At 36.8% G+C, this 24,040-nt stretch overlaps 1 protein-coding gene and 3 pseudogenes across 1 annotated transcript; all 4 read right to left on the bottom strand.

Annotated features, from left to right (window-relative positions):
• Window positions 1–1,090: 1,090 nt before the first annotated feature.
• LOC116599505 (olfactory receptor 4A47-like) lies at window positions 1,091–2,017 on the bottom strand. Its single transcript, XM_032359377.1, has one exon. It carries the CDS (start codon window positions 2,015–2,017, stop codon window positions 1,091–1,093), a length of 927 nt encoding a protein of 308 aa, XP_032215268.1.
• Window positions 2,018–14,070: 12,053 nt separating this feature from the next.
• On the bottom strand, window positions 14,071–14,992 carry LOC116599506 (annotated as a pseudogene).
• Window positions 14,993–19,543: 4,551 nt separating this feature from the next.
• LOC116599502 lies at window positions 19,544–20,584 on the bottom strand (annotated as a pseudogene).
• Window positions 20,585–21,698: 1,114 nt separating this feature from the next.
• LOC116599504 lies at window positions 21,699–22,628 on the bottom strand (annotated as a pseudogene).
• Between the last annotated feature and the right edge of the window lie 1,412 nt (window positions 22,629–24,040).

The following is a 24,040-nucleotide window of genomic DNA, read 5'->3' as shown; positions in this document are numbered from 1 at the left end:
GAACAGAAAAGAAAGCCTAAACCCATCAGGAAAAGAGAAATAGAAAGATTAGAGCAGGAATCAATGAAATAGAAACCAAAAGAACAGTAGATAACAAAACTAGGAAGTGGTTCTCTGAAAGAATTGATAAGATTGATAAATCCTAGGCCAGATTTATCAAAAAGAAGAGAGAACAAACTCAAATAAATAAAATCATGAATGAAAGAGGAGAGATTACATAACACAAAAGAAATACAAACAATTATAAGATCATATTATGAACAATTATATGCCAAAAACCTAGGTAATCTGGAAGAAAAGGATGTATTTCTAGAGACATATAAACTACCAAAACTATTTGAGCATTTTATCCCACTGTTTAAGGTTTGCTTTTTTATTAACTTTTATCTATTACACATCAATCTTCCTTATAAAAACAGAAGTGTTACACTTTTTATTTTATATCTAAGGCAAGAGAAATTTAATGAGCAAAACATTCCATGAATCATTAAATATCACAAATAATATAATAAATATAATTACTTTATTATTTTAAGTTTTTTTAATTCTTTATTTGAGAAAATCAGAGAGAAAGCAGGGTAAGGAGCAGAGGGAGAGAGAAAAGCAGACTCCACATTGAGCAGGGAGCTTGACCCAGGGATCATGACCCTGAGATCATAACCTGAATCCAAACCAAGAGGCAGATGATTTAACCAACTGAACCACCTTGGTGCCCCAAAAAGGATTACCTTAAATGACAAGAATATAATGAAAATAATGCTAGTTATCAGAAGAAACTTGAAAATACAGACTTATTAAAGCTTAGTAAAACCATATAAAAATTTCTCCACTGATTTTTATCTATTTTTGAATCCTTGCTATAAAGGCATTACAATGCCTTTAAATGAAGTCTTATAGGTATTATGAACCTTACATTCTGGCAGGAAGGGAAACTGTTATTATAACACAATCATCTAGGTCATCTTCAGTTATAATTAACTTAAATTCTTTGGAAAAAAATGGAGCTCACAATCATTTTAGGAATACTTCTGCACTCTCAGAAAATGGGTCCAATGTAAAGGAATTTTCCTTGTGGTAGATAATACACTTATCAACTAAAAGATATAACATTTCTATTCCAGAGATTCTTCATAGCATTTGTCATCTCAGAATTTCTCAGAGTGTAGATCAGTGGGTTCAGCATGGGGGTTATGACTGTAAAAAACACACCCAATGACTTGTCAATGGGGAAGGTTTTAACAGGTCTTACATACATGAAAATACATGGAACAAAGAATAAAATCACCACAAGGATGTGGGAACCACAGGTCTGGAGGGCTTTCCGTCTCCCTTCTGAACTAAAGTTCTTTAGAGAGTGCAAGATGACAACATAAGAAATGAGCAAGAACACAAACACAATAGTGCACATCATCCCTCCATTGGCCACCACTAACAGGCCAATGACATATGTGTCAGTACAAACCAATTTCATTAAGGGGTACATATCACAGGAAAAATGGTCAATGATATTGGGACCACAGAATGGGAGCCCATAAATAGTGCTAACTTGAATTACTGAATGCAGAAAACCTCCCAACCAGGACACTACCAGCAGCACAACACACACCCACTGCCTCATGATTACCAAATAATGCAAGGGCTTACAGATGGCCACATAACGGTCATAGGCCATCACTAGTAGAAGAAACACCTCTGAGCCACCAAAAAAGTGCTCTGTAAATAGCTGAATCATACAAGATTGGAAGGATATGGTATTTTCTGCAAACAACAAATCTGAAATTAATCTGGGGCAAATGCAAGAGGAATAAGTGACATCCATAAAGGACAAGTTAGCAAGAAACAAGTACATAGGCGAGCCCAGGGACTTACTGACTGCTATAGTCACAACAATGAGCACGTTGCCCACCACAGTCAAAATATAGAAGAGCAAGAACATAACAAGAAGGACCTTCTGTTCCTTTGGATCTTGGGTGAGGCCCAAGAGGACAAAGTAAGTTACATTGTTTCTTGGGTCCATCTAGTCTGGATGGGAGTAACTTCTATTAGAGCCAGATGATCTACAAAACAGGAGAGAAAGCCTTTAAATGCATTATAAGGTTAATCTTTTATTGATTCATTCAATTAAAAGATTGCGTAAAAGATTGTGGCAGGAGTACCTATTTGTGTCACAGACATTGTGATTTCCAAGTTGAACAAGTCAAGGTTTTCTATACTTTCTACACTACACTCAGTTTTCTACACTACACTCAAGGTTTTCTACATAACAGTATTCAGTGAAATAAGTGCCAATATAAAGAGAGTTACACAATGCAAAGGTCAGTGGTAGGAATATATTAATCAAATGGCAAACAAAGAAGGCTTCCCAGAGGAAGCACTCCTTCCTGGGATTTAAAGGAGAAGTGGAAGGACAAGAAGGCAAGGGATTCCATGCAAGGGTGCAGAGTTTATAAAGTCACAAAAGTGAAATACTCAAGATCCCTTTAAAGTAACTGATACACTTCAATTGAGTGGAGCAAATTAGGAATAGAAAGTCACTGCCCTGGATTGTCTCTTCCCTCACTGAGATTTCTTTCTTAGGGACTTTGGTTGGATATGCCTTCTTTCCTTGACCAGTAAACATGAAACCTTTCCAATGTTGGGTCTCTCTTTAATTTTTAAACTTCATATATGCAGCATCTCCAACTCTGAACATCTCCAATTGGATAATAATTCAGAAATTATAAAACTAAATTTTTAATTTTCAGCCACAAAGGTAAGTGTTTGCCATCTGACTAAATGGTCCCACCTTCCAAATCACTTCCCAGACAAGAAATATCACCGTGCCTTTCATGCCTTTCTTACTCTCATATCTCATATTGATACCTTTAACAAATCTTATTAGACCCATTTGAAATAGATCACAAAGTTGGTTATTTCCCTTCCCTCCCCACTTCTGGCCCACTACACTAAACATCTGCATTGTCTCTTCCCTTTCATTCTGGCCTCCACCAATTTTTTTTCTCCTAACACAGCCCAAGAGACCCTTTTTAAATCTGATAGTGATATGATCAGTCCACTGCTCACAATATCTACAGTGGCTTCTACTCACTCACTAACAATTTAATGAATCACATTTCATATTTACAGTAATAGAAAATATAATCCCCATTCCACGGTTGAACGAACTGAGACTCTGAACATCTATTTTTCCTAAGTTCACCCATTTTGAAGTGACAAAACTAGAATTGGAACCCAATTTTGTTTTATCTCAAAGTGATCTAACTTTTATATAATAAAGATGCTCACACAATAGCAAAGCCTGGTTTCTGCTATTTACTGTGAATCTTACCTTTGGAAGACAAGTCCACACCCAAGGAACACTTTTTACTCATTCACAGGAACCTAGTCTTTCTGTCATCCAGTTTGACAAGAGTGGACAAAAAGCTACATTGTTATTTGAGGACATATTTTATTTCATTCAATTTTCTGTCCATTCTCTCTGTGGAGTCCCCTGGTTATTCAGAAGGTTGTTTTTATTTATATTGTAGATTACTTCCTAAGAATTCCAGGTTCCACAGAGAAAAACAAAAATTTAGCACATTAGGATAATTTATCTAAAAGATAAGGAAATCCTATCCTTACATAAAATGAGAGCAACCAGACATTTCCAAGGGAGATTTTTCTCAAGTAATTTCTTTCCTGTTAATTTCTGAATAGAAATATCATTCCACTCTTTATTCATCTTCATTCTGTCTTTTGCTTAACTCAAATTGGCTTACCTGGTATTTTTAAGAAAGATTCTTGTGTTTTTCATTAGCTAATGCTTTAAACCCAACAGAAACCACCTCAAAAATGTGTATCAGTTTTTAGGATCAAGGAACACTGGACATATTATCCCTTCTGGCCACATTCCTCATTAAGTCCTAGAATTGGAAAGTGTCCAAGAGTGATCCTTCCTTAATTAAATTCACTGGGAATTTCCACACACACACACAAAACAAAACAAAACAAAACAAAAAACTTTAAAAAATGTCTCTGTAAAGATACTAGGAGGCCAAATTACATAATTAGAGTCAGAAAGATGTAACATAAAAAAATAGCTTTAGAACCATTGTAAGACTACTGCCAGTCAAGAATAAAATTTTAGCCCATTCAGGCTGCATTAGGGAAAAAGAATTTCATGTATTTCCCCACTTGTCAGAGCAAGTTTTTCTTTCCTTTCATTTAATAGTAAATTTATCCTGCCTTAAAATGTGGTTAGATGTTCTAGATATATGTTTATATATAAAATAACTATTAAACTATTAATTTCTTTAATTTGAAGTGCCAATCTACTGCCAGAAACCATGCTATGAATGGGGACACAGTAATTAAAGGAATAGTGGGGAAAATTATGCAAAAGTTCCTTCCCGCATTGACCTTATATTCTTATAAGAGTTAGACAGCAAATATGGGGACAATTTACTAAACTAAATATAATCTTCACCATGGCTAATAATACAGCAAACAAGGCAGCAGCAAAAGCAGAAAAAGGTGACCAGGGAAGCCCTTTCTTCAAAGGTAATGTTTAAGCTGAGATATAAAGCTAGTAGCTACCAACAGAAACACTATTTAGGTAGCAAAATTAAGTAAACGTTCCAAGTAATGTGTTCTCACTTCATTGATGCCATGATCTATATGTAGAAAGGCTAAAATTTTCACAGGGATTTTTATTCCAGTGCTATTGTGAAATAGAGTGGTGAGCATGGACACGCTGATCTTTTTCCCGACTATGGTGGGAAAGTTCTCAACCTTTCCATGCTGAGTTTGATGTTAGTTGTGGCTTGGTAATATATGGCCATTATTATATTGAAGTACATTCCTTCTATACCAAATTTGTTGAGAAGTTTTGTTTTGCTTTTTTTTTTTTTACATGAAAACATATTAAATTTCTTTGCCACCATTTAATAATCCATAGAGGATTAAAAAAACAATTTATTTTACTAGAACATTGAAAAGAACAAAATACTTAAGAATAAGCTTAAACAAGGACCCAAAGTGTTCTATGCTGAAAAACTGCACAGTGTTGTTGAAAGATATTCTAGAAGACACAAATAAAAGGGAGGAAAGACATTCATGAATTTATATGGTTCATGCTACTAGGTTTTCAGTGTTAGCTAAAGTGATCTATACATTCAAAGCAATTCCTACTAAAATTTAAAAAGTAATGTTTTTTCCAGAAATAGAAAAATCCATCCTAAAATTCAGGTGGAAACTCAAGGCATGCTAAGAAGCCAAAATAACCCTGGGGTAACAAACAATTGGAGGACTTCCAGGTTCTAAAATTAGCTACAAAAGTATGGTAATCAAAACACTACTTCACACCCAACAGGAGAGCTATGACCACAAAATATAAAAATTGTAACACGTGAAAGACAACGGAGAGATAAAAAACAACTCCCCATTGTTGCTGGGAATGCACAATGATGTAGCTGCTATGGAAAATGCATGGTACTTCCTAAAAAAAATAGCAAAAAAATATTATATGAGCCACAATTTCACTTTGGGGCATATACACAAAATACTATGTGTTTATTATGTATATGTAACGTATATGTAATGTATATGTATATGTAATGTAATGTATATGTAATAATAGGTATTTCTATACCCATTTTCAGGCAGTTATGGAGAGGGGAGGGATTGCTGATTGGACAGAATGGTGAGAGGGAGTGGAGCACACAGGAATACACACAAGAATCAAAGCCATTGGAATGGATAATTAGAGTGGCTGATTTTGGTAAGTTTTTGCAACCAATGGGCCTCAACCACTGGAGTTTCAGAGGTCCCTGGGCTTGGCTAGGACAGAGATCTGAGGATGTTGCCCTACTCCTGTAGATGAGGCAGACAGGTAACCTGGCCAGACAGCACACTCTGAGGATCATGTAGAGGACATGGGGAGATTTTTTTTTTTTTAAGATTTTTTATTTATTTGTAAGAAAGAGAGAGAGAGAAAGCACGCAAGCAGGCAGAGAGGCAGGCAGAGGCAGGCAAAGAGGCAGGCTCCCTGCTGAGCAAGGAGCTCGATGCGGGACTCAATCCCAGTAACCTGGGATCATGACCTGAGCTGAAGGCAGCGGCTTAACCCACTGAGTCATCCAGGTGTGTGGGGGGGGGGATTATTTTTATCTTTTAGTGCATATCTCTGAGAGATTGAATTGCCTCTCTGGGGACAAAAGACTCCGTGATGGGTCCGTGATCAAAGGATCACGGGAGCCTGATCAAAGATCCGTGATCAAAGAAGCGCTCTGACTTAACAGGCCCTTACACTCTGCAGGCTCCCTTTCCTTTCTCCGCCCATAAGCAAAGGCACAGAGACACCTGCTAGATGTGGCTACACTGGACACTGGCCCTTTAGCCTGCATTTCTCTAAATCTCATGCCCATGCATTCTGTCATAATTTTCCTTCTGAATTAAACCTGCAAGAGTCCCAGCACAGTGAGACCATCCTCCAGAAGGATAAGTGAAGGTTCTCACCACTCCAGGTCCTAAAAACTTTGAGTTTGAAAAGACGGAAAGCTTGGCTGGGCTAGAACCAAAGGTGAATTGTGCTGCTCTAGGCAGGCAGGCAACCCAGAGATGGTGTGAAATGAGATCTAGAAAACACTGGGACACGTGAGGGAAAATTATTTGCTCCTCTTAATGTGCTTTTGTGAGAGCAGCAAGCACGGACTCGCCTTTCTAGGAACAAAGAGCTTGCTAGTGCCATTTCCCTCCCTCACCCCTCAGCATTGACCAGCTTCAGTAAACAGCACATTGCCAGCACTGGCTGCCTAAACTGCTTACACCAAGTCTCCTCCTCTGTACTCTGCCAGTAATACTTTTCCTGGGTAAGTGTACCTAAGGACTAGTGCAGCAAGTCCTTTCCCCAGAAGACCCTGAGAAACCCCTGCATTCACCATGTCTACTGACCACAGAGTTCTTCAAAGTTTCACTTATAGTGGAAATATCATCAGGTCTCCTTTAACAAGCAGACCAGATATTACCTAGTTAAAACTTGCCACACTCTGACCAAGGACCAAAGAGTCCCCTCTGCAGGCAAATAGAACCTTTACATACAATTGACCTGAGAAACAGAGCAGCCAAAGCACATTAGCAGAGTACATGCAACACACTTCAAAAACACTTCCTGAAGCATTAGACCCTGGCCATTATTTGACCTCTTCTACTTAAAGCTATTACTTTCAGGAACAGGAAACATAACAGACTTTCCTAACACCAAGAAGAAGCAGATACCTAGTCAAAATGCCAAGATGAGGAAATTCATCCCAGAAGAAAGAACAAGAAGAGGTCACAGCCAGGGATCTAATCAAAACAGATATGAGTAATAGGCCTGATGCAGACTTTAAAGCAATAATTATAATGATACGAGCTGGGCTTGGAGAAAAGCATAGAAGACATCAGGGAGACCCTTACCACAGAGATTAAAGAGCTAATTAACCATCAGGCTGAAATGGAAAATACAGTAACTGAGATTCACAACTAACTGCATGTAATGGCCGCAAGAAGAGAAGGAGCGGAGACCTGAATAAATGATATAGAAGACAGAATTACGGAAGATAATGAAACAATAAAAGAAAGAAAAAGTAAAATGTTTGGATGACTGGGACTCATATGAGTCCCAGAAGAAGAAAAAGAATGGTAACAGAAGGTTTATTTGAGAAGATTATAGCTGAAAATTTCCCTAATCTAGGGACAGAAACAGACAGCCAAAGTCAGAAGACACAGAGAACCTCCATCTAAACAAAAGCAGGCCAACGCAGAGATATTGCAGTTATATTTGTAAAATATTGAGATAAAGATTAATCCTAAAAGCAATGAGAAAAAAGAAGTCCCTAACTGACAATTGGAGGGGCAATAAGGTTAACAGCAGTGCTCTCCACAGAAGGTTGGCAAGACTGAAGAGAGGGAAATGCTATATTCACCATGCTGAATGGGGAAAATCTGCAGCCACGAATACTCTATCCAGCAAGGTCATCATTCAAAACAGAAGAAGAGATAAAGACTTTCCCAGACAAACACCAAAGCAGTTAATGACCACTAAACCAGCATGTGTGAAATATTAAAGGAGACACCTTGACTGGGAAAGAAAGACCAAAAGAGACAAAAACTAAACAAAACTAAAGAAACAGAAGAAATTTCCATAAACAATGACAAAATAAGAAATAAAATAGCATAATACATACGTATCAAAAATTACTCTGAAGGTAAATGGAGTAAATGCTCCAAACAAAAGACAAGGTGTCAGATGGATTAACAACAGAACAAAACTAAACAAACAAACAAAAACCCATAAGACCCATATATATACTGTTTACAAGAGACTCATCTTAAACCAAAAGACACCTCCAGATTCAAAGTGAAGAGGCAGAGAACTATTTACATGCTAATGGACATTGAAAGAAAGCTAAATTAGCCATCCTTATATCAGATAAATAGGTTTTAAACCAAAAAGTTTAACAAGACAACAGTGACACTACACCACTAAAGGGGTGTATGCAACAAGAAGATGTAATGGTTCTAAATATTTATGCCTCCAACTTAGGAACAGTCAAATATGTAAACCAATTAATAACAAAATTAAAGAAACTCATTGATGATAATACAGTAGTAGTAGGGGACGTTAACACCCCATTCACAGCAAAGGAAGGATCATCTAAGCAGAAGATCAACAAGGACACAAAGGGGCCTTGAATGACACACTGGACCAGAAGGATATCACAGCTATATTCAGAGCATTCCATCTTAAAGCAGAAGAATACACATTCTTCTCGAGTGCGTATGGATCATTCTCCAGAATAAATCACATACTGGGTCATAAATCAGGCCTCAACTGATACTATAGGACTGAGGTCATACAATGCATATTTTCAGACCACAACGCTAGGAAACTAGAAGTCAATCACAAGAAGAAATTTGGAAAGACCACAAATACATGAAGGTCAAAGATCATCCTACTGAAGAACAAATAGAACAACTAGGAAATTAAAGGAGAATTCAACAAATACATGGAAGCAAATGAAACTGAAAACACAACAGTTCAAAACCTTTGGGATGCAGCAAAGGTTGTCCTAACAGGGAAGTATGTAGCAATACAAGCCTTCTACAAGGAGCAAGAGAAGTCTCAAATACACAACATAACCTTACAGCTAAAAGAGCTGGAAGCACCAGCAAATACAGCTTAAATCCAGCAGGAGAAGAATAAGAATAAAGATTAGAGTAGAAATCAATGATATAGTAATTTAAAAAAAACAGACAGACAAACAAAACCCAGAACAGTCCTTGCCTAAGGCCCAAGGAGAAGGAATGTGAAATTAATGTTTAATGAGTGTGGAATTTCACATTGGGAAGATGAAAAAGCTCTTGTGATGGATGGTGCTGGTGCCTGAATTACAAATGTCAATTAATTTACTTAATCCTCATAACAATGTGAATTGACTCAATGCCACAGAAACTATGTGAATACAAGTGATTAAAACTTCATTTTGTTGTTGTTGTTGTTATTTGGACTTTACTACAAGTTAGAAACCATACCTAAAACCTAAGTTGAGGAGAGCCTGGATGGCTCAGTGGGTTAAAACTTCTGCTTTCAGCTCAGGTCATGATCCCAAGGGTCCTGGGATCAAGCCCCACATCGGGCTCTCTGCTTGCCGGGGAGTCTGCTTCTCCCTCTCTCTCTGCCTGTTTCTATGCCCACTTGTGATCTTTGTCTGTCAAATAAATACATAAATAAAATCTATAAAAAATTAAAAAAAATAAAAATAAAAATAAAAACTAAGTTGACTTCATTAATAGATGCAAGGTGCCAGCAGAAACTACAGCACAATGGCTAGAGTATATACACATATCATTGGCTTTAAACATACACTTGTATATAAAGTAGGTATGTCATTTAACAACAAAACTTGTAAATTAAAATCTCCAGATCTGTATCCTGACAATCTGCTTTGTAAAATAACTCTAATACTCACAGCACACTGAACTTTGACCATCAACTGGTTAATACATAATCCTAAATAGGATATTTTTTATAATGGTAAATGATTTCCTCCCTGGACCTTTCCTCAAAGTTCCTATATGTCAAAATAAATATACTTTGGAAAAATAGTGATCATGTGCCTCTGTACCAGTTACCTTCTTGTCTTTATTTTATTTAATATACAATTTTTTTAAAGATTTTATTTGTTTATTTGACAGACAAAGATCACAAGTAGGCAGAGAGGTAGGCAGAGAGAGAGGAAGGGAAGCAGGCTCCCTGCTGAGCAGAGAGCCTGATGCAGGGTTTGATCCCAGAAACCCTGAAATAAGGTTTGATCCCTTGGGATCGTGACCTGAGCCAAAGGCAGAGGCTTTAACTCACTGAGCCACCCAGGCACCCCAACCAAACAGCATTTTAAGGGTCATTGATGAAGAACAGCAGATATCTAGATGGGGTGAGTTCCACAGGCAGAAAATGAAAGCAGTACCCAAGGTCATGAAAGATGACTTGTTGAGTGAAAAGACCCACTCATGGATAACAGTTCTTATTACTAGAAAGCTTCCTAAATTAGGGGTGTCTGGGTAGCTCAGTCGGTTAAGCATTTGCCTTCAGCTCAGGTCGTGATTCCAGGGTCCTGGAACTGAGCCCCACATCAGGTTCCCTGCTCAGTGGAGAGTCGCCTTCTCCCTCTCTGTCTGCCCCTCCCCCCATTTGTGCTTGCTCAAACTCGCTCTCTCTCAAAATGAATAAACCTTAAAAAAAAAAACTTCCTAAATTAATCCTAAAGTGAATCTCCTATAAATGATACATGACTTGTTTTGTGACTGAACTATTGTAAACTTCTTTTAACTTTCAAGTTATTTTAATGTTAAACTTATTTATCATATTTCAATGTAAACTTATTATTTTATTTTATACTTGTTTTCAAAAGGTAATATGGGAGAACAGGCATTAATCTGAAAAGGAATAATAATGAGAGACTGCTCATCTCATGATGTATGTGATAACATATGTAAAACAAATGTGTTATATATAGGTTAAAATAAATTTAAAACAATTTAGGTATAAAACAAAAGTCAGTTATTATTTTTAACAGGATTCAATTTAAGAAGATCAATTTAGGAAGGGTTTACAGCTTTCTAGTACTGAGAATTGCTATCCATGACTAGGTCTTTTCATTCAACAAATCATCTTTCATGACCTTCAGTACTGCTTCCATTTTCTGCCTGTGTGAGTTATGCCTTCTAGATATCTGCTGTTCTTCATCTATGACTCCTGAAATACTGCTTGGCATTTTTCTGTAAGAAAAAACATCTCTTTCAGGAGGTGTGTGACTTAAGTCTTTGCTGAGCATCCATGTGGTCATCTGCAAACCCATGTGTAACACAAATATGTTATATATGAAAGCAATTATGTTGTGTATCAGTGGGGACATGAACAAAAAGATGAATGAAACAGGTGTCCTGATCTGCATCCAAATAAAAATAAGACTTTAGAATATAATAATCAGGATTCACATAAATGGCAAAAAGAAAAGTGTGCAAATGTTAAAAAAAAACCCTGAAATTTAGAAAACTGACTATTCCTCCTTACTTCTTCAACTCCTATATCAAAAAAATTCAGATGGGTCTAAAATTTTAATGTAAGATATACAACCTCAAAAATGCTTTAAAAATTAACTGCTGAAAAGTCCATGGTCACCAAACTGTGGAAAGAACCAAGATGCCCTTTAATGGACTAATGGATAAGGAAGATGTGGTCCATATACACTATGGAGTATTATGCCTCCATCAGAAAGGATGAATACCCAACTTTTGTAGCAACATGGACGGGACTGGAAGAGATTATGCTGAGTGAAATCAGTCAAGCAGAGAGAGTCAGTTATCCTATGGTTTCACTTATTTGTGGAGCATAACAAATAACATGGAGGACATGGGGAGATGGAGAGGAGAAGGGAGTTGAAGGAAATTGGAGGGGGAGATGAATCATGATAGACTATGGACTCTGAAAAACAACCTGAGTGTTTTGAAGGGGCAGGGGGTGGGAGGTTGGGGGAGCCAGGTGGTGGGTATTATGGAGGGCCCACCTTACATGGAGCACTGGGTGTGGTGCAAAAAACACTGAATTCTGTTACGCTAAAAAGAAATTTAAAAATATATAAAAATTTAAAAAATAAAAAAATAAATTAACTGCTGAATTCTGGACCACTGAAATTTTTAAAAAAGAAAATTAAAAAAGAAATTAACTGCTGAAAAACAGTTTAAGAATATTTTGGTATAAGTGGGAAAATCTTTTAAAGATAAGAATGCAAAACAAATTTAATTATTAAATTTTAAAAACATTTTTTGCATGCCAAAAGGATTCTAAAGACAATGCAAAAGTTAAAGGTACATCACAAGCCTGAATGATAATTGCTACATACACAACAATAATGGGATCCTTTCCTCAGAATGTAGTCAATCATAAAAATCACCATAGAAAAGATCAATGATGGAATGAAATAAATAAAAGCATTAATAGGCAATTCACACACACAAAAAGAATATAAATTACATTAAGGATAAACTTGAAATATGAAAAAGATTACATTTTAATCAGATTATTTTATGCCATGAATATTTATCAGGTATGGATTGTTGAGAATGTGGACACACTCTCACAGACTGTGAGAAGCAGTTTAGCTACTAATACGATCTCAAGCATGACAGTTTGACAATAACTATGAATACTCACATTTAACTATCTGACCATTGTTTCAAATACATATATCAACAATTCCACTCCTAGGAACACATTCTTACACATGTTCACAACATACTTATTGCAAAAAAAAAAAAATTGTAGGAAAAGTTTAGTAAAAACATGAACAGAAATGAATACATTTATTTTAGTAAATGTTTATAAATGAGTAATATGAAGTACAAGAAAAACTAAGAGATCTTATGGATTATTATAGAATATCTCCAAAATGTTGCAAGAGATTTCACTTATATTGGAATTAAAAAAATAAGTCAGACAAACAAAACCCAGAAATGTACTCATACGTACAGAGAACAAACTGGTCATTGCCTGAACAGAAGGGGATGAAGGGATAGGCAAAAGTAGGTGAAGGGGATGAAAAGCACAAAGTTTCAGTGATAAAATAAATATGTCACAAGAATGAAAAGGACAGCAAAAGAAACACAGTCAAAAATGTGGCAACTTTGTATGGTAACATCAAAACTATACTTTTCATGACGAGCATCTCTTAATGTACAGGATTGTTGACTCACTATGCTATATTCCTGAAACTACTGTAATGTTGTATGATAACTATACTTCAGTTAAAAAATTAGAAATAAGCAAAACTATGCCAACTTAAAAGTTTATTTTAAAAAAAGAAGTTGCATAATAAAGGCAAACATTTAAATACACAGAGAAAAAATTACATACATATATTTAAATCGAAGTGAATTTGGAAAGCTTTTACCTCATGAGTCTTTAACAGATCAAGACTAACTCTGGGGAAGAGGAGTAGAGACCACACTGAGAGAGAAGTAGGTAATTTATTCAATATTGTTTCCAATTGTGTAAGATCTGCTCTTGTACTCTTATTATCCATTACACCTCAATTTTTCTTATGAAAACACTTATTTTATATCTAAGACAGCAGAAATTTAATATACAAGACAGTCTATACATCATTAAATATTATAAAATTTATAATAAAAAGATTACCTTGAATGACAAGAATCTAATGAAAAATGATACACATCTCAGAAAACAAATTTTAAACATAATTTAATTAAAAATTATTGTAATCATATAAAAATTTCCTCACTAATTCGATGCCCATTATTAACTCCTTGAGATAAAGGCATTACACCTTTCTAAATAAAGTGATCAATAAGACACTGCAGAACTTTCATTCTAGCAAAAACGGAAATGTTATTGTAGTACAATCATCCTGTTCATTCTTTAATTAACTTAATTAATTTGAAACAAAGAGACTCTGGATTATTTTAAGAAGACTTCTGCATATTTAGAAAATGGGGTCCAATGTAAAATAATTCTCTTCATGGTAGATATTACACTTATCGACTAAAAGACATGATATTTCTTCTCCAGAGCTTCTTCATAGCATTTGTCACCTCAGAATTTCTCAGAGTGTAGATCAGTGGGTTCAGCATTGGGGTTATGACTGTGTAGAACACACTCAATGATTTGTCAGTGGAGAAGGTCTTAGCAGGTCTTGCATACATGAAAATACAAGGAACAAAGAAGAAGACCACCACAGTGATGTGGGAACCATAGGTCTGGAGGGCTTTCTGCCTCCCTTCCGGACTAAGGTTCTTTAGAGAGTGCAGGATGACACCATAAGAGATGAGCAAGAACACAAACACAATAGTGCAGATCATCCCTCCCCTGGCCACCACTAACAGGCCAATGACATACGTGTCAGTACAGATGAGCTTCAATAAGGGGTACATGTCACAGAAAAAATGGTCAATGACATTGGGGCCACAGAATGGAAGCCTATAAATAGTGCTAACTTGAATTACTGAATGCAGAAAACCTCCAACCCAGGACATTACTGCAGCACAACACACACCCACTGCCTCATGATCAGCAAATAAAGCAAGGGTTTGCAGATGGCCACATAGAGGTCATAGGCCATCACCAGGAAAGAAAGATATCTGTTCCACCAAAAAGGTGCTCTGTAAATAGCTGAGTCATACAAGAATGGAAGGATATTGTATTTTTCCAGATGAAGTCTGAAATCAATTTGGGGCAAATGGATGAATAAATGGCACCCACAAATGATAAGTTAGCAAGAAACAAGTATATAGGTGAGCCCAAGGTTTTACTGAGACTTACAATCACCACAATGAACAGGTTTCCCACCACAGAAAAAATATAGAAGAGCAAGAACATAACAAAAAAGACCTTCTGTTGCTTTGGATCCTGGGTGAGGCCCAAGAGGACAAAGTAAGTTACATTGTTTCTTGGTTCCATCTAGAATGCATAGGCGCTGACTTCTATTAGAAGGAAGTGATCTACAAAACAAGGGGAAAACTTTTAAATGCATTACAAGATTAATCTTCTATTGACTCATTCAATTAAAAGAATGTGGAAGGCGTAACTGTTTGTCAAATGTGTAATGGATGTTATAATTTCTAGTTGAACAAGCCATGGTTTCCTCTCCTCACTGATAGCATACATAATAATCACCAATGAAATAAGTGCCATTACAAAAATAGTCACACAATGCAAAGATCAGCGGTAGGAATATATTACCAAACATCAGTCAAGAAAGACTTCCCAGAGAGGCAACACTTTAGCTGAGTTTCAAAGGAAAAGAGGAAATACAAGAAAAGACAGCAAGGGAATTCCACACAAAGGTGCACAGTTTATAAGTCAAAAAAGTGAAATACTTGAGACCTATTTAGGGGAACTGACATATTCAAAGTGAATGGATCAACTAGGAATGGAAGATCACTACTTTCAACTGTCTTATCCCTCACTGAGATTTCCTTCTTATGGTTTTGATTGGATATGCCTCCTCTTCCTGACCAATAAATGGGAAAGCATGCCAGTGTTGTGCCTCTCCCTTAATTTTTGAACTTCATATACACAACATCTCTACCTATGGATATCTCCAACTGGATATCATTCCAGAACTTATGAAATTAAATTTTAATTTTCCACAATAAACATAGGAGTTTTCAGCCCACTAAATGGTACCACTTTCCACATCATTGCTTAGACAGAAAATATCACAGTGTCCTTCATGTATTTCTTGATCTCATATCGCAATACTGATAACTTTAACAAATCCTTTTAACCCCCTCTAAAATATATCACGAACATAATCATTTCCCTTCCCCCCTCCCTTCTCTCTCACTGCACTCTGGGTCCTGCCACATCCCTCATCTTGCATTCTGTCTTCCAACAGTTTGTTGTCCTGATGCAGCCAAATGGTCCTCTTTTAAATCTGATTCTAATGTATCACTCCACTGCTCACAATACTACAGTGGATTCCAATCACTCACTCAACAACTTAATGAATCACATCTTACATTACAATAACAGGAATCGTAATCCCTATCAACTTCTCCAATGTCACACAGTTTTGAGTGATAAAACTAGGATTAGAATCCATGTTTGCTTTATCTCAAAGTAATCTATATTTATATAATAAGGAAAAGTCATACAATTGCAAAACCTGGTGTCTGCTATTTTTTGCTTGTCTTACCTTGCCTAGTCATATCCACAACCTGAAGGAACACTTTTTACTCATTCGCAGGGATCTGGGATTTTTCTGTCATCCAGTTTGACAAGAGAGGGCAAAAAACTGCTTTATTACTTGAGGACATATTAATTTCAATTGACTCTCCATCTATTTCCTCCATGGAGCCTTCCAGCTATTATTTTTTTTTAACATTTGCATACTTTTCTTTTTGCTTATGTCTGTTAGCCATCTGGATATCTTCTCACCATTTCTTGACTGGATTATTTTTGGTATCAATTATCAATCAATTTGATAACTTCCTTATAGATTTTGAACACTAACCCTTTATCAGATATGTCACATACAAATATCATTTCCCATTCCAGAGTTTGCATTTTAAATTGTTTCCTTTGCTTGCAGATGTTTTTTGGTGAAGTCCTAATAGTTCATTTTTGCTTTTGTTTCCTTTGCCTCTTGAGATGTGTCTAGTAAGAAGTTAATGCATCAGAGGCCAAGGATGATGAGCAATGGTCATTGCTGCCCATGTTTCCCTCTGGGATTTTGATGGATTCCTGCCTCACATTTAGGTCTTTCATCCATTTTGAGTTTTATTTTGTGTATAGTGTAAGAAAGTTTCATTCTTCTGCACGTGGCTGTCTAATATTCCCAACAGTATTTGTTGAAGATACTGTCTTTTTTCACTTGGATATTCTTCCATGCTTTGCCCAAGATTCGTTGACCATAGAGTTGAGGTCCATTTGTGGGTTCTCTATTCTGTTCCATTGATCTGTTTGTCTGTTTTTAATGCAGGTACCAAACTGTCTTGATGATTACAGCTTTGTAATACAGCTTGAAGTCTGGAATTGTGATGCCTCCAATTTTGATTTTCTTTTTCAACATTCTTTTGGCTATTTGGGGTCTGAACCCACTGTTGACAGCAACAAAGAGACCAAGAGAATGAGTGTCTATGCAGATGAGTTTCAGCCAAAGGTTTATGACATGCATGAGTGGTCTATGACAGTGGAGCCACACACAGGCAGCCACACTGTGAAGAGGACCTGAATGGTTGCAAGGACAAAACATCTAGCACATGCCAACTGAAAGAGGAAGCCATATACCTATTACTTGTGATGATTTCATAGTTCATAGCACAGAGGTTTGCATATGGCCACATGGATGCTCAGCAAAGCCTTCAGGCACACACTTCCCAAAAGAGATGTTTTTGTTTTGTTTTGTTTTTTTAAGATTTTTATTTATTATTTGACAGACAGAGATCAGATGGATAATAGCAGATACTAGAAGGCATAACTCACACAGGCAGAAAATGGAAGCAGTACCCAAGGTCATGAAGGATGACTTGTTGAATGAAAAGACCTACTCATGGATAGCAGTTTTCAGTACTAGAAAGCTGTAAACCCTTCCTAAATTAATCTTCTTAAATTAAGTCTTCTTAAAAAATAATATTGTTTTGTATCTAAACTATTTAAAACTTATTTTTAATTATTCTTAAATTTACTTTAATTTGTCAATTTATTTTTTTCTGTTATGTTTTTCTTAATTTCTTTTCAGTGTTCCAGAATTCGTTGTTAATGCACGACACCCAGTGTTCTATGCAATACATGCCCTCCATTAATGTTAAATTTATTTATCTTATTTCAGTGTAAAACCATTTTTTATTTTAAACTTTTCTTTGAAATGGAAATATACAAGAATAGACATAAATCTGAATAAAAAATGAGGTATATACTAAATGTGTTACATATGAAAGCAATTTTATTGTGTACGAACTAGGACATGAATAGAGATCAATGAAACAGAATTAAATCTTAAATGGGATCCAACTGTACATGGAGCTTTAGATATAATAGGACTTCAAGTCAATGGCAAAAAGATTATGAAACTAATTTGAAAACCCCTGAAATTTAGAAAATTTAGAAAACCAACTAAAAAATCCATACCTCTTTAATGCCTATATAAAAATAAATTCTAGATGGATCAAAAGTTTCAATGTAAGTTATACAGGCTCAACAAAGCTTTAAAATTAAGAGCTAAAAAAGCAGTTGAATATTTTTGTATGAATGAAATAGGAAAAGTCTTTTTAAGGAAGATATAAAAGCCAGAAATAATTTAATATTAAATTAATAAGGACATTACTTACATGTCAAAAGCACTCTATAATGTATACAAGTATTAAAACACATCACAAGTTCAATTACAGAAAAATATCAAATACTTATACAACAGTAGAAGACTTCATTTCTTCAATAAAAGACAGTACTCACTAATATCAGTATGAAAAGATCAACAATTACACAAAATAGACCAAAAAATTAAAAAAAGATGCTTAACTAAATATATGAAAAGACATCCAAACTCAATAATATGAGAAAGATTGCAATTTTTCTGGTTGCCTTATACCATGAGAATATATCTGCGAGTGGTTGTGGAGAATATGGACAGAAGTACTTTCACAGACTGAGCAGCAGGGTAACTATTACTACAATATCAAGGACAACAGTTTGGCAATAACTATGAAATTTGACATTTAACTATCTGACCACTGACTCAAATACATTCCTAACAATTCCTCTCCTAGGAACTCATACTTGCACATATTCACAAACACACAATTATAACATTCTTCATTACTGAAAAAAGTAATAACATGAACAGGAATGGAGATATTTACTTTAGTTATATTCATAAGTGAGTAACATGGAGTATAAGAAAAACAAAGAGATCTATATGGACTAGTATGGCATATCTTCAAGACATTGCAAAAGATTTCACTTTTAAGTGGAATTTAATCAACACACCAAAACAAACAAAAAACAAAAACAGACTCATAAATACAGAGAACAATCTGCCTGCTGCCAGGGGGAAGGGAGTGGCGGGATCAGGGAAGTAGGTGAAGGGGCTGAAAGGTACAATAATGGGGAATAAAATAAATAATTCACAAGAATGAAAAGTATGGTCTACGGAGAATAATCAATATTATTGTAGGGACATTGGCTGGTAATGGATGGTAACAGATGAAAGCTACACTTTCCATGATGAGCTTTCGGTAATGTACTTTTTGGTTTATTGCGTCCCAGGCTTCTTTAAGAAAAAAGTGATGAGTAATGCAGGGATTTAAAAAAGAGCATCCTTGAACTTTGACTTCCCTTCAACTAGTCCCCCCAAACTCCCTGCCCCTACATCTTTTGTGTTCCCAAATCCTTTCTCAGTGAATGAAGAACTTGATCCCAAAACCCTGGGACAAACCCCAGGTACCTGTTCCTTAGCTCTCCCCCCTCATCTGACCCCCACCCCCATTCCCAGGAAGGGCCAGCACCTCAGTTTGAATGCATGGGAGAGCCCAGAGTGGTGACAGACACTGAGGGAAAGGGTCCAACCTCAGGGAAAGGAATCAAGGAGTATGGGGTAGTGGAGTGGGGGTTCCATACCATGGGGTACCCAGCTGGGCCCTGGTGCTGAAAGAAAGGAAGGATACAGGTATCCCTGAAAAAAGAGACCCAGAAGCCTCAAAATCCTCTCCTGGCCAATAGTCCCTGCTGATGACCATTGCAGAAGTACACTCAGACCATATCCTTCTCATGCCCCAGCTGTTGGGCAATGGGGCTGATCTGCACCTGGTGGGTTTCGGGCACTACAGGAGCATGTTCTCCAGGTTACCTCACACGGTTCTCCAGACTTGTTCACTTGCTCTTTCGGGCTAGCACAAGGGTCCCTGCTTTGTATATCTCCTGCAGATTTTCATTACTGTCAGCTTCCACCACCCACTTCTGTAGCGGGGGTGGAAACTTACATGTGTTGTAGAAACTGAGGTGCTGAGGCTCAAAGGGGGAGATAAGGTTATTTGGTGAAGCACCTTCCCAAAATAATCTTTACGGTGATCCCCCACATGGGCCTGGGTATATCCTAGAGTGATCCTCTTCTGCCTCAGGGGCTTGGAAAATCATTCTAGGTCTTTCTGCAGAACTTTGATATTCTGGGACTCTGCAGGGTTTTGCCCCAACTTTTTCTCTGCTCAGGGAAAGTATCCTTGGAGTTGGCTTACCACCTCAGCTCCTACATTTCCCTCCTCCTGAGAGGTCTCCAGGTTTCCTTGGAGCACCTGCTCCACCCTAACCTGATGTCCACAGTATGCTGTCCTTCTGCAGAACTCATATGGCAGGGAGGCATAGGGGAATCCCCCAATATTCCACATCTGGTCCAAACTCTGGTTCAATTCCTGAACCACCAGGAGGGTAACAGATGGTCAACCAGGTGAGAGGGTTAACCCAGTAGGGCTATAGCCCTCCTGGCCCATCCCTTCCACCCTCACCACCTTGTGGATACAAGAATGCCAAGTCAGAGGCTAGGCATCCTGACATGAGGAACAGAGGGAGCCCAAGCCAAGGGGTCTAGAAAAACGAGGGCTCTGCAAGGGACTGCTCAACACCTGTTTCCCTCCCTAATCCCACCGACTATCATAATGTTCATAACTGTTGAATCACGATGTTATAATCCTGAAACTAGTGTAATATTGTATGTGAGCTGTATTTCAATTAAAAATTGATCAATAGGGATGACTGGGTGGCTCGGTGGGTTAAGCCTCTGCCTTGGGCTCAGGTCATCATCCCAGGGTCCTGGGATCAAGCCCCGCATTGGACACTCCTCGGCAGGGAGCCTGCCTCCCTCTCTCTCTCTCTGCCTGCCTCTCTGACTACTTGTGATCTCTCTCTCTGTCAAATACATACATAAAATCTTTTAAAAAATCAATATACAAAGCTATTATAAAATTAAAAGTTTATTGATAAAAAGTTCTATAGGAAAGCATTTACATACACATTGAAAGACTCACACATAGATATTTAAATTTACACTTGCATTTGTAAAGATTATTAACTGATGAGTTTAAAGATACAGATCAAGCAACTGCCTCTGGGGAAGATAATTGGAAACAATGCTGAGAGTTAAACAGAACTTAATCCTACACTGTATCTCTTTTTGAAAGGCTTTAAATATTATTATTTTTATCTATTTTTGGCTATTACACTTCAATTTTTCTTATGTAAACTAAAAGTATTAGTCTATATATGTTTACGTAAAGCAACCAAAAATTAATATGGAAAACTCTACATAGCATTATTTTAAATAATATAATAAAAAGATAATTGATAGAATCTAACAAAAAATAATGCTGCCTCAGAAAAAATGTTTTCTAAAAGTTTTTAAATAACTAAAAATTAGTGTAATCTTATAAAAATGTCCTCAGTAATACATTACCTAGTATGGATTCCTTGCTATAGAGGCATTATACATTTCTAAGTGAAGAGACTGACAAGGTTTTACATTCGAGTCGCAAGGGAAACTGTTCATACTTTAATTATAATTTATTTAAATTCTTACAAGTAAAGGAAGTCAGAATCAAGCTTAAGAGGATTTCTACACTCCAAAGATATGGACTCTAATGTCAAATAATTCTCTTCATGGTGAATAATACATTTATCTCCTCAAAGATATAATATTTCTTCCCCAGAGCTTCTTCATAGCATTTGTCATCTCTGAATTTCTCAGAGTGTAGATCAATGGGTTCAGCATGGGAGTTATGACTGTATAAAACACACTCAATGATTTGTCTATGGCGAAGGTCTTAGCAGGTCTTACGTACATGAAAATACATGGAACAAAGAAGAAGACCACCACAGTGATGTGGGAACCACAGGTCTGGAGGGCTTTGCACCTTCTTTCTGGACTAAGGTTCTTTAGAGAATTCAAGATGACACCATAAGAGATGAGCAAGAGCACAAACACAATACTGCAGATCAGCCCTCCATTGGCCACCACTAACAGGCCAATGACATACGTGTCAGTACAGACCAGTTTCAATAAGGGGTACATGTCACACCAAAAATGATCAATGACATTGGGACCACAAAATGGGAGCCTATAAATAGTGATAACTTGAATTATTGAATGCAAAAAACCTCCAACTCAGGACACTACCAGCAGCACAACACACACCCACTGCCTCATGATCACCAAATAATGCAAGGGCTTGCAGATGGCCACATAGCGGTCACAGGCCTTCACCAGCAGAAGAAAGACCTCTGATGCACCAAAAAAGTGTCCTGTTAATAGCTGAGTCATACAAGATTGGAAAGATATGGTATTTTCTGCAAACAACAAGTCTGAAATCAATCTGGGAGAAATAGAAGATGAATAAATGACATCCATAAATGATAAGCTAGCAAGAAAAAAGTACATAGGTGAGTCCAGGGACTTACTGACAGTTACAGTCACCACAATGAGCAGGTTTCCCACCACAGTCAAAATATAGAAGAGCAAGAACATAACAAAAAGGATCTTCTGCTTCTTTGGATCCTGGGTGAGGCCCAAGAGCACAAAGTAAGTTACACTGCTATTTGGTGCCATCTAGTCTGCATTAGGAACTGACTTCTCATATTAGAAGCAAGTGATCTACAAAACAAGGGGGAAAACTTGTAAATGCATTATAAGATTACTCCTTTATTGATTCGTTCAATGAAAAGATTGTGGCAGGAGTACCTATTTATGTCACATGTGTCACAGACATTGTGATTTCCAAGTTGAATAAGCCATGGTTTCCAATACTCAGTGATAGCATACGTAATAATCACCAATGTAATAAGTGATACTATAAAAATAGTTGCACAGTGTGAAAGTCACAAGCAAACAGCAGTCAGAGAAGGCTTCCCAGAGGAAGCAACGCTTTAACTGAGTAGCAAAGGAAAACTGAAAGGACAAGAAAAGAAGGCAAGGGAATTCCATGCAAAGATACACAGTTTATAAAGTCATAAAAGTTAAATACTTGAGGCCCCTTTAAGGTAATTGACATATTTGAAGTGAGTGGATCAGACTAGGAATGGAAGGTTGCATCCCTGGATCGCATCTTCCCTGAGACTTCTTTCATATTATCTTTGGTTAGATATGCCCTCTTTTCCTGACCAATAAATGAGGAAGCACTCCAGTGTTGTGTCTCTCCCTTAATTTTTTTACTTCATATATACACATATCATCTCCAACTCTGGACCTTTCCACTTGGATATTAATTCAGTAGTTTTGAAACTGAATTTTTAATTTTCAGCAAGAAACAGTTATCCCATCTAAGAAAATGGTACCACCTTCCATATCATTGCTCAGACAAGAAATATCACCATGTCTTGTTCTTGTATTGCTTATTGATACCTTTAATAAATCTTATTAACCCCCTCTAAAACATATCACTAACTTGATCATTTCCCTCCCCGCACTAATTCTGGTCCACTGCACTAGCATCCCGCAACATCCTTCCCCTTTCATTCTGGCTTCCACCAATTTGTGGCCCTGATGCAGTCCAAACAAACCTTTTTAAATCTGATTCTGATTTGATCATTCCACTGCTCACAAAAACTACAGGGGATTCCATTCATAGGCTCACAACTTAAGGAATCACATTTCCGATTACAGTAACAGGAACTATAATCCTCATTTCAAAGTTGAGAAATGGAGGCTCAGAACATCTAGTTAATTTTTACAATCATTCATTTTTAAGTGATAAGCTAGAATTATAATCCAAGTTTGCTTTATCTAAAGTGATCTTTCATGTAATAAAGATACTCACACAATTGAAAAGCCTGGTTTCCACTATTTACTGTTAGTCTTACCTTAGGAAAATACATCCACAGTCTGAAGGAACACTTTTTACTCTCACAGAAACCTGGAATTCTTCTATCATCCAGTCTGACAAGAGAGAGTAAAAAGCTGCATTATTACTTGAGGGCGTATTTTATTTCATTCAGCTTCCTATCTGTTCTCTCTGTGGAGTC

Source organism: Mustela erminea, chromosome 9, assembly GCF_009829155.1.
Source record: "Mustela erminea isolate mMusErm1 chromosome 9, mMusErm1.Pri, whole genome shotgun sequence".
In the NCBI taxonomy this organism is placed as follows: Eukaryota; Metazoa; Chordata; class Mammalia; order Carnivora; family Mustelidae; genus Mustela; species Mustela erminea.
This window is presented reverse-complemented; position numbering and strand designations above follow the sequence as displayed.